Source organism: Pseudorasbora parva, chromosome 10, assembly GCF_024679245.1.
Source record: "Pseudorasbora parva isolate DD20220531a chromosome 10, ASM2467924v1, whole genome shotgun sequence".
NCBI classification, from domain to species: Eukaryota; Metazoa; Chordata; class Actinopteri; order Cypriniformes; family Gobionidae; genus Pseudorasbora; species Pseudorasbora parva.
Window position 1 is genome coordinate 35620097 of NC_090181.1, and position 13525 is coordinate 35633621.

The 13525-nt window shown below is 37.4% G+C and overlaps 1 protein-coding gene across 1 annotated transcript in view; it reads left to right on the top strand.

Moving 5' to 3' along the window:
* Positions 1-13525, top strand: part of scaf8 (SR-related CTD-associated factor 8) — a 54214-nt gene that overhangs the window by 37887 nt on the left and 2802 nt on the right. Inside the window, exons 3-19 of the mRNA XM_067455996.1 lie at positions 2259-2303; positions 2890-3051; positions 3147-3303; positions 4832-4959; positions 5046-5222; positions 7050-7129; positions 7215-7335; positions 7432-7563; positions 7771-7880; positions 7975-8168; positions 10127-10227; positions 10431-10544; positions 10639-10795; positions 10898-11028; positions 11300-11438; positions 11939-12004; positions 12116-12340. Coding sequence (XP_067312097.1) covers positions 2259-2303; positions 2890-3051; positions 3147-3303; positions 4832-4959; positions 5046-5222; positions 7050-7129; positions 7215-7335; positions 7432-7563; positions 7771-7880; positions 7975-8168; positions 10127-10227; positions 10431-10544; positions 10639-10795; positions 10898-11028; positions 11300-11438; positions 11939-12004; positions 12116-12340 — 2239 coding nt within the window. The remainder of the gene's footprint in view (positions 1-2258; positions 2304-2889; positions 3052-3146; positions 3304-4831; positions 4960-5045; positions 5223-7049; positions 7130-7214; positions 7336-7431; positions 7564-7770; positions 7881-7974; positions 8169-10126; positions 10228-10430; positions 10545-10638; positions 10796-10897; positions 11029-11299; positions 11439-11938; positions 12005-12115; positions 12341-13525) is intronic.

The window sequence follows — 13525 nt, forward strand, 5'->3', positions numbered from 1 at the left end:
CACAGAAAAAGTATATTTTGCCTTCGCAAACAAAATAGCAAGTCAGCTGTCCTCTCCAAAAGTTTTAAGGATGAAACATTTCCTCCCAGTCAGCACTGTATTTGTTTATGCTTTTTTCTTTTAAAGGTGCCCTAGAATGATTTGAAACAATATGTTAAATTGTTCTCTGATATCTACATAGAGGGTTTGTGGCTTATTTAAGGCCAGATACAGTTTTACAGGTCCATTTACAACCCTAGAAATTGTCCCTAGGGACAATTATGCTCTGTTTAATTAATGCTCTGTTTTTGCCTTATTTGAAAGGGTCATGAATATTAATGTTGAGCTCTGTTCTGATTGGCATATTTCAGCAGCTCACAGCAGTTCAGTGACGCGGCTTGTGAGTCCTGACAGAACACAGACTGACTGAATAACACTTTAAGCAAAAACATCACAAATGGAGATTGATAAAATGCAGCTTACTTGTTTATTGGCATTCGTGCGGTTGCCAGATTTCCGTCATTTAAAACTCCCAAAAAGAGTTTTTCTGTGGAAAGAACACATCCGGTGTTTAGCCTAAACATGTCCAATCTGGCAACCATATGCATGCAAGCTCTCTCGGATGATCTAAAACACCAATAAACAAGTAATCTCCATTTCAGCAATGTCCATTTGCGATGTATTCAGTCTACATTTTTGTCTTGTCTTTTTTTCGTCAACGATATTGCATGTTTATATGACGTTAGTCACAATTTAGGCTACGCAGTGACTGATGTACTCTTAATACAAGCATGCAAAAACATCATAGGCCTAAGTTACTTCAGTTTTCAAAAATATAAATATACAACTTATATTTTTACAAAATGAATAGCATTGTCAAATGACTGTCGTTTTAACTTATGGTGGAAAAGGTGACGTTTGCTAGAAGGGTTGAGTGAACGATCTGTACGTTAATCAACGTATCTACTGTTGTATTTTGTAATACAAAATAATATTAACCTTTGTCATTAGACACACTATTTAGTTTTGTATGGTGGGAGTTTCCTATTGTTCCTGTACTAGCATCTTGTGTCATCTAGACAATGCTGTCTCTCTAAGAAACTTTCAATTTAATGCTTGCAGGAATGCAGTGCCCCCTTTCTTCAGTTTAAGACACTGAGTGAAGCTTGTTTGAACTGGGCCGAACAAACGAACGATTTGTTGTGGTATCCGATTATAATAAACCTCAACCATGATTGTTGACATATGACAACAGTCCCCTGCACAGCCTGAACATGACGTGTGTCATGAGAGGACATATGCAAATGTTGGGGGCGTACATATAAATGATCCCCAACGCTTGCATCACTGTTGGGTTTATGTTGAGAAGCACTTTTTTTTTCTGTGGTGTTTTTCACAAACAAGATTTACATATGAAGGAGGAGGCAATGGTGTTGGAGACTCACAGTATGTGCACATTTAAATTATCGTATTATGTTTTATAGTGGTGCCTCAGTTAAATTATATTGCTAAACATTGCATTTAGTGTTAAGTTTATTTTAATAAACACCTTTTTAAAAAAAGAAAAGTGACCTTGTGTGCCTGGTACAGTGTCTTCTGTGCTCTCCTCTTTGTGATAGAAATGGAGTTTGTGTCCAGAACAGAGATCGACTGAGTTAAATGTTAAAATTAATTTAAAACTACTTTTATATAGTTTTACTCAAATTGTGTTTGAATTCTATTTATGACCTATTCATTGGGACTAAAATAAATATTTTCTTTTTTAAATTATCAAACCACATGAACTAGTGATATCAAAATAATATAAAAAAGTGGTAAAAGCCTCTAAAACATGTTTTCCTGAAAAAACATACAGAGATAGAAACTCAAGTCTGCAACGTGGATTCGAGTCGCACTTAAGTTGTTTCTCGGAGTGTTATTGTGAATAAAATTATTAAATTAATTAAGTACTACTTAGGGTGCTTTATTAGACAATTTTAAAGTAAAAAGTTTCAAACAATGTTAATTACTATAACTAGCTGAAATAACCTATGCTAAATATAGAAAATAAAAATAAAACAGATTTGAGACTTGTGAAAATGTCTGATGGAAAAAAAAAAATTCTGTTGAATACATGTGACTTTAGTCACAGAGATACTGAAGAACATATGTCTGATGTTGTAATGTGAAGTGATGTGAATATATAAACTGAATGTTTATTTCCAGTTCATGTAACTAATATATATGCATCTCTTAATCTTCACATTAAAGATTGAGTTTTTTTGTGTGATCTTTTACAGTTCTACAAACATGTGGTCCAAAGTGTGGAGAAATTCATTCAAAAGGTCAGTTCTTGCAATTGTAAAATAAATGTATGGATATTCAGAGCTTCTGGGGAGTTTAGAAAATGCCTAGAAGGAACTCAAGTGCCTAAAATGTAATATTTATGGGGGGGAAATTACATGTCCTACATGGAAAATAAAGATAATAGCATTTATAATTTAACCCAGAAACCTCGTCATCATCCAGCAAAATTTACTGTTTTGAATCCAGAATGTTATCTGACAAAAGATTGACTTGCCTACAAAACAGCACCAAAGACTTTTAACATTAAGAGAGATTTATAAATCAATGTATATGTCACCCTTTATATGAAAATACCTTTTGCGCATCCAGTCGCTTGCTTACAACTGTGCAAGCACAGGCACGGAGTCGTTTCAGGCACAAATTCCCTGAGAAAATGGAGTACATTCACAAAAAGAGCTTCCATACCCAGAGCTTGTGGTTTACCTTTGCTGTGTATAAAGCTGATGGTTGTAATTAATAAGGCATAGAAAGTAATTTGCTGCAAAAATTATATAATGTGTATTTGAGCCAGGACCCTTTGAACCTGGTTTCATTATTCATTACTACTTTCACTTTTGTGTGTAGTGCAAGCCGGAGTACAAAGTCCCTGGACTGTATGTCATCGACTCCATTGTACGGCAGTCTCGCCACCAGTTTGGTCAAGAGAAAGATGTTTTCGCTCCACGATTTAGTAAGAACATCATTAGCACGTTCCAAAACCTCTACCGCTGCCCGACAGACGACAAGGTGCGTTTTTTTGTTTGTTGCATCACTGAAGTAAAGCTTTTGTCTAGACTATTTTCCCTTTTGCTTATTTCCATGTTTCAATGATTGCATTGCAGAGCAAGATTGTCCGTGTTCTCAATCTATGGCAGAAAAACAACGTCTTTAAGAGTGACATCGTCCAGCCTCTATTAGATATGGCAGCAGGGCTCCCACCCCCCAGTGTTACGCCTATCTCTGCCAGCAGTGCTGTACCTGTCAACAGCACTACTCCCGGTAAGTTATATGCTTATATGCATGCATGCATAATGCAACATCATCTCTGTGAAACAATGCACTGTTGTGGCCATAGGTTCTACATTCAGTTGCACCAACGAGACTCTTTGTTGCACTTATAATGCCCATCTCCCCACTCATTTACCTACCCTTCCCTAAAATTTTATTAATTGTGCAATTGTGCATTCATAACATTATGCAATCATAATGTTATGCATGGTCTGTGTAAGAACAAATAAACAAAATAATTAAAAACTACAGTAGAAAAGACACATGAAATAGACCTACCTCAAAAGCATTAGAAATAAGAAATTCTACATAAATTGTATAAAGTAATTAGCCTGACGTGGTCATACTCAATTCTAGTCAGAATATGAGTCTGAAACTGCTCCATTGGGCTGTGATCATGGGGTGTTTCAACCGAACCAGGAAAAACCTCAATTGGACAGACCTACAACCAATCAGAGCAATGAAGCGACGCATTGTCAAACGTCAACAGAGCTCAACTGCACTGTGTTGCCAAGTCCACGTTTTTTTCCGCGGGTTGTTTTCTATGTCCGTGGGTTGAAGCGACTATTATGTGATATATACATACAGAATGCATATACAAACAAGCTCTCCGTTTAGGATTCGAACAAATATAATCCAAGCCCCTTTTATGACGTGCATGATTACGTAACTGTTTATCATCTGTCCATCATCATCTGAAGCCCGCCCTGATGATTTCATTGGTCTGAACAGTTTCTGTTCGGAGATAATTACTCCTCTATGGATCGAGTCCAGACCAAACTGCCTGCCCTAAAAAAGTTTTGTGGGCGTGGCTAAGTTCGGCTGGCATCCAGGCTATAAAGTAATCAAATTTACCAAAAAAAAACAAGAGTACCAATAATAAATGGGATAGTCTTCCTGTTGCATGCACATGCTCTCAAGTGGGCAAGACGGGGCATAGTCTTGACCTCTAGAGAGCATGTTCATGCAACAGGAAGACTATCCCAGTTCTTAAAAACAGCAAAGCTCAGTGCCCTTAATGCACACCATCTCAATTAATTGCGAATCAAAATAGAGCTGTCATTTAATTGTTAATATAGATCAGTAGACATGACATTAGTACATTTTATTTTTGCTATATATTTTCATCCTTAATTGAAATGTATCAGTTTGTTGTTCTAGTATAAGATTTGAAGAAATAAGGGCTGAATGTTCATAGGCAACCAATCATACTCTGTACTACAACCATACATGCACATGTCCTTATTGTGTTTATACTGTGTACCCCTTTTTCAGTATGTCAACCCCTCAATCAGAGGTTGTCCTACCCCTCAAAATTCTAATCGAATTGTTAGAATCATCTAGCTTATGCTGACACCTTGAGGTCACATTTGAGCATTACAACTTGTTTAAAAGTCTGTTCTATACGGTTTTTTTTTGTTTCCGTCATTATGTCGTTCCATGTTCACCTGTGACTTCACAAATATTCCCAAACATTTGAAAGCATTCTGATCTCTGTTTAATTTGTTATTCTGAAAAGGAACTCCTGCAACTCCTGCCACTCCAGCCAACATAGTGCAGAGTCTCCCAGACTGGGTGTCTCAGATCTCCAACACAGACACAGTGGCAGCTGTTGCCCAGATCTTACAAAGCCCTCAGGGCCAGCAGGTTAGGTTTCTCATCCATCGAAATCACTGTTCCCTGCACAGCTGTATTTCTGACAGGTCTGTATGTGTTTATTTTATTTTTTTTAGTTGCAGCAGCTGGTTCAGAGCCTGCAGATGCAGCAGCAGAAGCCTCAACCCTCTTTGCTGCAGGCGCTGGATGCAGGTTTGGTGGTGCAGCTGCAGGCCCTGACCGCACAGCTCACTGCAGCCGCAGCAGCCAACACGCTCAACCCGCTAGAGCAGAGAGTTTCCTCCTTTAACAAGGTAAAAGACATTTTAGGAGCAATACTGGCTGAAATAGTTTAATCTAGGGATGCTCATTTCGGTTCATTTTCCAGACCGACAACCGATGCTCATTAATCAATTATTAACCGTTAACTGGTAAGATTATAATATTGAATTGGCATTACATAAAAATAGGCCTACAATTGTGTCTTTGAGCCGTTAAAAAGACATTTTTCACATGTTTATTTTACTGTGCAAACAGCAGAACATACAGAACAGCTCAACAATGGAACCTAGATTCACACTAAAGTCCTGCATTTATGCCCAAGCCCGACGGGACCCGACTTTTTTACGCCCCTATAGGGCCGTGCTTCGGGCCAATTTTTACGTCATACCTCCAGAGTCCAGCACTACCGCGCATTTCTTCAACTGCTAGAGTTATGGCCTTTTCACAACTGGTTCCTTCATTCGTTTCGTTTTCTCTGACCAGGTATATATCTGATTGTGAAATGACCAGGAGTAGGCTTAAATGCCTTCCAAGATTCTTTCGAGACGTATTTAATTCCGATTACTCAAACAAACCAATTCAGAAGGTAGTCTGAAAGCATTTCAGACAAACCTGGACAGGTCTAAATGTATCTGGTTGTTTAAACCATGTGTAAATTTTACTCCTGGCAAATGGTTAAAAAAAATAAACGTGTGTGAGGTTGTGTTGTAGTCAGATAGATATGATGCTGCTACTGCAACACGCATCGCTGCAAATGAGTAGCCTAAAGCAAGCCAATACAAATGGCGGTAAATGAAACTTAAAATAAGTCTTAGATGCTCAAAAACACAATGATCTTCAATAAAAATTATTAAATGATCTTACCAGTGCTTAGGTCGCGCTTTCTCATATTGCGGTCTTGTTCTTTTTTATATTTTTATTTGGTTAGATTGTTTAGCTCGTTTCGTTTGCGAGTGGCTTTGCGACTTGCGAGCTGTATCAGCCTGCCTCAGCTCGTCAAAAATGCCTTTTTACTGTGGAGGTAATATTATAGTAGGCTAAATTAACTAACATTGTGATGCTTGAAGTGTTATATCTATGGATTTTATTATAGACAAGTCAAGAGTTTATTTGAGAGGCTAAATTGATTAAACGTGGTTAACTGGCTGTCGGTCACTGGTCGCTTGGTCATCACTTAAATTTTTTTTTTTAAAAAATTAGCGAACAAAAAATTGCTCTAAACATTTTTCTAAATTAACTTAACAAATAAAGGAAACGAAACGAAGTATAACTACTTTGACATTAAAAACAAAACTGAACCATTGTAATGGCTGCAACAGTTTTAGCCAATGTAAGCCAAAAAAACAAAAAACACTGGCTCCAGTCAGACTCGGGCCGAGATTTTTGATAAGCTGTTGGACAAAACCACACTACGAAAAGCATTAAACAAGGCTTCAGATGGCACTGATGGCCGGGGAATACAGAGACTAGAGCGGTCAGCCTCGCAAAATAATGACTTTCATTTGCTTTCCTCCACCAGTCAGGAGCTTGTACTACTGCTGTATTGTAATACTGCCAAACTTATTTTGCATATTGTAACTTCATCAACCTTTCTGTCGAAATGGTCCCACACAGTATGCTTCTTTCCCATTACTTCATTTTGCGAAACATGTCTGTGTCGGCACATGTGGTTCGTTGCATGTGTCGACGCTCCCTGTGAGTAAACATTTTATCCATAAATAAAAACCCTTTAAACCATTTAACTAATAGTGGTAGTCGGTCAAAATTGGTCAATATGAGCATCCCAAGTTTAATCCTTGCATAACTATCCATTGTGAAGTTGAACTATCTCTTTTATTGACCATTCTGTGGTTTTGTAGAAGCTGTTGGGTCAGTTCGATTTCGGGAATGAGTCGGAACACAACGAGGAGTCTAAGAAAGATGCTACGTCATCTCAGTTGTATGTTCTTTTTATGCTATTTTTAAGACAAATCTGTTCCCTGTTTTGTTTATTTTTTAAGTCATGTTCTTACCATTTCTCTCAGACCTGTGGTGTCAGATTCCATCAATAGCTCAATATTTCATCAGCTGGCTGAGCATCTTCAGCAGCAAAACCTTGAGCAGTTTCAGAAACAGCTAATGGAGCATCAGCAGCATCAACAGAAGGTACTTTAATATCATGATTCTTTCTTTGCATAATGTGTTAGAACTCCAACTCATTCTTGTACCTTGATGTTTATGAATGCACTTTACTTTTGACAGTCCATGACCATGGAGGGCCAGGATGCCATCTTTGGTTCTGAAAGTTCTGCCCCTCCTGGCCAAAGCAGTGCCCAGCCACAGCTCTCAGAACAAGAAGCAAAAATGGATGACTCCATTGATAACCAACAACAGGCAAGATCAGATATCAAATCGTAGTTGGGAGGAAAAGTCTATGTTAGTCATGTATTGGCAGTAGTTTAAAGGTGGGGTCTCACTAGCTGACTTTGCAGAAATAGCCTCTTCTGTCAGATGTTTTTTCACACTCACTGTTTATTTAATAATGGAAGAGGGGTGACAAGCAGATAATTGAAATGGCATTTTCTTTTGTGTATTTTGCAGGACATGGATATTGATGAGGGACAGGATACTCTAGATGAGGAGCTCTTTGAGGCAGAGGAGAAGAAAACCAGCAGCACCCGTTCAAGGACACGTTCAAGATCTCGGTCCAGGTTGGTGTAGCATTGTTGCTAAATAGCTCTGGCCTCATTTCCATTTTTCAGCCACAGGTGAAGAGCTATCTTGTGAAAACCCCTTTATTCCCAGGTCACCTAAGAGGAGGAGGTCAAGATCTCGTTCAGGGTCTCGAAAGCGCAAACACAGGAAGCGATCTCGGTCACGGTCAAGGGAAAGAAAGAGGAAGTCCTCCCGTTCTTATTCCAGTGAGCGAAGAGCGCGGGAAAGAGAAAAGGAGCGGCAGAAAAAAGGGCTTCCTCCTATCCGCTCAAGGGTTCTCAGTGGTAAGATTACAGAGGTCCACCTTATGCTTTCTGAATTTATAAGGGTCATGTTTTAGTTTAGTGGGTCAAGTTTTCATGCAAATAAGCTTCTGTAAAAGCTAACCATGTTATTGTAATCAGTGTTAACTTGTTTCTCAAAGAAAGGACTTAAATGGATAGTTCAACCCAAAATTTAAATTCTGTCATCATTTGGTCACCCTAAAGTTGATCCAAACATGTATGACTTTCTTTTGCTGAACACAAAATATATTTTGAAGAATTTCAGTAACTAAACAGTTGACTTCCATAGTATTTTTTCTCTCTCCATGCTATGTAAGTGAATAGGTGACCATCAACTGTTTGCTTACCCATATTCTTCAAAATATCATCTTTTGTGTTCAGAAAAAGAAAGAAATTCATACACAACTTGAGGGTGAGCAAATTTTCATTTCATCTTTCATTCATCTCGTCCATAACACACAATTATGTTAAAGGTCCACCATATATATATATATTAGGACTGGGACGGTTACTGCCATCGTCACGATCGTCACTGCCATCACCGAGAAAAAAAAAAAAAAAGGTTTACATTCCAGCCTTCATATTTTTTACTAGAAAAACCAACATGTTCACTTTATCATAATTTTTTTATTTGTATTAAAATATATAATTTACTATAGTCTACTCTGTATTTTATAAATTTGCAGATGTTACATCGCAGCCATGAAAACATGCTATGGATTCATGCCGAATGAGAGAGGGAGGCTGAGCCCAATTTAAGATTTGCCGGCTTTTTAATTCTGTTTTGCAATCTGGTCATCCGATATTTCGATTTCTGTGAATTTTAACAATAGGCCTAACATTAGTCCATTTTATCCCATGGGACATGTCGTTTCTTTTCATAAATCTTCACTTGCGGCGCACTCATTTTTGCAGGGAATTATTATAGTTTCTTCCTTTCATTTGCTTTCGTTTTTGTCTATTACACCCGTTCACATCTTTTATTGTGGTAAAGTAGAAAAACACTGTAGGACAAAATATAATTTAACACATTTTGTGCTTGTTATTAGACTTGAGGTGCATCAAGTTTATTTGAATAGCGCAGTTCACACGCAGCGGTTTTACTTTCGTTTTCTCTAGCAGTGAATAATCAAACATAGCCTAAATGTCTTGACCCTGTGGGAGATAAAATTCACTCTTCAGACGTTTTACAACATCAGGACAAAACATGAAGACGAAGATGTGTCCCACATTCATCTCAAAGCGCAGACCGGCACGATGCATCTTTGCGGGGCAATAGGCTATAAAACAAATATTTTTAAACAAATATTTAATTTTCTTATATTCTTAAGATTACCATTATTTACTTATAACCATTTAAATGTTTTACAGGCTGTATGTGTTGTTTCACTGACGGAAAATAAACACGCATGCAAATGGATGTTTGCGCGTTTATTATTGTAAAATGTAGGCTATATATATCTGGAATACAGTACAGTATTTAAAATAGCATATATGCATTAGTTATACTCTCAATTTAAATTTACAGAGCAAACTATAGAAAAAGATTAATGTGTGTGGTACTCGAAACAAGACGTGCAAGCGGGCTGTTGCACATCTTTTTTTTTTTCTTTTTTTTTTATTTAACGGGTTTAAAAGCGGTTTACCGCTGAACCGCAGGAATTTCTTGCTTTTCAACCATGGTAAAAAAAATCCATACTGTCCCAGCCCTATATATATGAATTTAGTCAGTTGTTCTGTCAGGTCAGTTGATAGAACCGTTACTTGCACTTTTAGGCCAGTGATTGTTATGCCTCTGAAAATGTTTTATTTATAAATCCACGAATTTTGGATAGCCATGCACCTGCTAGAGCACCATTCCTTCACTTTAACATAAACAGTTTTACATATTTCTTGCAAATATCATCTTCCATTAAAATCACATTTGTAACACTTTAATTTCCCAATTCCTCTTTCAGTTTGCAGCACTACTTTATGGGTTGGCCAAGTGGACAAGAAGGCCACCCAACAAGATCTTACTAACCTTTTCGAAGAGTTCGGCCAGATTGAATCTATCAATGTGAGTTGAGTTTCTGCAACTTTGACAGAAAATGTTGTTAATTGAAAAGTTCTTTGAGGAACCAAAAATTACTGTAACATTAGTTTAAAAACTTTTTTAACCTTTTTTAAAACTCGTATTTTGAAGAGTGTATTTTAGGACATCTTATTTAGGTTTTATGTAGATTTGGCTAAATGTAATGCTATTTATTATTATTTTTCCAGATGATTCCTCCCAGAGGCTGTGCTTATATCTGTATGGTCCATCGTCAAGATTCATACCGTGCCCTTCAGAAACTGAGCACAGGCTCCTACAAAATTGGTTCAAAGGTTATCAAAGTATGTGTGAAGAATGTTTTATAGATTTATAATATTTGTAATGTTCTATCATTTCTTTTGGGAATATGTCTTAAATATGTTACATTACTTCTAGATTGCTTGGGCCCTCAACAAAGGGGTGAAACAGGAGTACAAGCAGTTCTGGGATGTGGACCTTGGGGTCACTTATATTCCATGGGAGAAGGTCAAACTGGATGACTTAGATGACTTTGCAGAGGGAGGCATGATTGACCAGGAGACCGTTAATAATGGTGAGAAGAATGTCCTTGTTTAGAAGCGGAAATTTTTATTTTATGTAACTTTTCTATTTGCTCTTCTACTCAGCACTTACCCTTGTTTTTTTTCTGTTGCAGAATGGGAATCACAGAGGAATACAGAGACAGCCAAAGAGACTCAGAGTCAGGCTGTTACAGTTGAAACCAGTACAACCAGCAGCACACCTAGTGAGCCCTTTACACAGCCTGTCACTATGATGCCCATGCAGGTATGATGTTGGCACTAATTCAGGCCAACACACAAATAGGTTTCTTACTCTTGCATATGGTTAAATTGCTAGATTTTAGGCATGCTGTGGTTTAGTTATTAAAGATCTAAGCTGGTAACTAACTGAATGTTGTTGGTTCAAACCTCAAATAAAATTTTAGAAGACATACTTCCATTACATGCTTATATTTATTTTGCTCAATGGTGTCTGATGACAGCTGAATTAATGATGAATTACCATTTACTTATCCATGAATGACTCTTTGTTTTAGATTCCAGTGGCACAGACTGTCTCTGCTGTTGGCCTTGTGCCTCCTTCCTTCCCTGTCACCATGACCGTGCCCCCGCCAGGCTTTGGTCCTCCTCCACCCTTTTTGAGGGCAGGGTTTAATGCCTCACAGCCTCCCCCAGGTACATGGTTCAAACCTAATCATTTAGAAATTAGGCTTTTAACTGTATAATAGATTTTTGTTACATTTTTCATTAGTTAACTGCAACTAAATATCATGAACTATCAATGACAAATACTCCCAAAGCGTTTATGAACCTAAGTTAATGTTAATTCCAACATTTACTAATAGATTATTTAAATCCAAAGTTGTATTTTTTAATGATTTAATGGACTTGGACTTGGTAACATTAACTATTAATAGTTGTATTTTTTATTAAAGTCATCTTTATGTATATAGCATTTTATACAATACAGAGAAAATTATGCATTTGGGCTGTTGTTCAGGGTTGATTCCTTTATAAAGATAATCAATTATTCATTTATAGCTCAGATCACTTCTCATACAGCAATGTCAGTACAGTCAGATCAATAATACTGAAACTGAAATTACAAAGAAATTAAAACTGTAGCAGAAATATTGTGTGAAGTGTTAATATATCTATACATTTCTCTTTCACAGGTTTTATGACCACACCAGGAATAGGACCGTCAGCAGTTGGAACCAGTCTTGCTTCGGCCCAGACATGTATGTTAAACAATCATCCTTATTTTGTGTAATGTAATGTCTCTTGTGAAAACGCTGACGTGAATTTTCAAGCTCCTAAATGGCCCTTTTACTCGTCTCTCACCTTTATAGCTCTAATGCAGCCTTCGTTGCAAACCACTCAAGAGAACAGCAAGGACTCTCCGTTTGGAGCAATGATTCCTCCCACCAGTGCTATTCCTGGGAGTTTTATTCCATCAGCAATGCCTGGGGCAGGAGTCTTTAACCCTGTGGGAGCACAGCATCAGCAGGGCAACACAGACAAAATTCCTCAGTCTGCAGAAACTATGGAGACAGCTTCTGAGATGACACTACAAGGTAAATGGGTTTATACGCACATTTTACAAAATGTGAATACAAGTCATATGCTTTCATTTTATTCTAGAGAACACAAAAGGGGAATCTAGTTGAATCTTGCAGCAATATAATGACGGTTCATAGGATTTGTGTGCGGTTTCCTCATGCTGTTTTTGAGTCAAAATTATATTTTAGAAATTGTGGAGTAGGGGTGGGCGATAGCCTCAAAATTATATCACGATATTTCAGGAATATTTGTAATAACGATATTTATGACGATATAGAAAACAATATATGGAACAAAGTTGTATTGGTTATTGCATCTGGGTAGGCAGCAGCATTTATTATTGCAAACAAATTGAAGGGCATTGTCCATCCTTTTCCAATGAGATACTGTCATTGATGAGAGAATATTTAATTCAAAGTGTAAATCTATTGTCATAAGCAGCTTTATAGTCACACACAGCACGAGTCAAATGAAAGTGAAGTAACCTTGGTATTTATTAGGTAAGTTATTAGTGTTTTCACTGAAAATCTTAAGTAAAACTATAACATTAAACATAACATTTTAGTTTAACAGTAAACTAAAGTAATTTATTGCATGGTCTGTCTGAATCTTTTTGATTCTGATTTCCTGGAAATATTGACTTGGATATTTTCGTGGACGGTATGATATGGCACATACTCATTGCGGAATGATTCAGCCTTTTAGGAAAAACACATTTACTAGACTTAAGAAAAATCCTGAAAAGATTGAAAGTCACCACATATACAGTGAGGAAAATAAGTATTTGAACACCCTGCTGTTTTGCAAGTTCTCCCACTTGGAAATCATGGAGGGGTCTGAAATTGTCATCGTAGGTGCATGTAATCTAGAAGAAATCACAATATGATTTTTTAAACTATTTATTTGTATGATACAGCTGCAAATAAGTATTTGAACACCTGTCTATCAGCTAGAATTCTGACCTGCAAAGACCTGTTAGTCTGCCCTTAAAATGTCCACCTCCACTCCATTTATTATCCTAAATTAGATGCACCTGTTTGAGGTCGTTAGCTGCATAAAGACACCTGTCCACCCCATACAATCCAACTACTAACATGGCCAAGACCAAAGAACTATCCATAGACACTGGAGACAAAATTGTACACCTCCACAAGGCTGGAAAGGGTTACGGGGAAATTGGCAAGCAGCTTGGTGAAAAA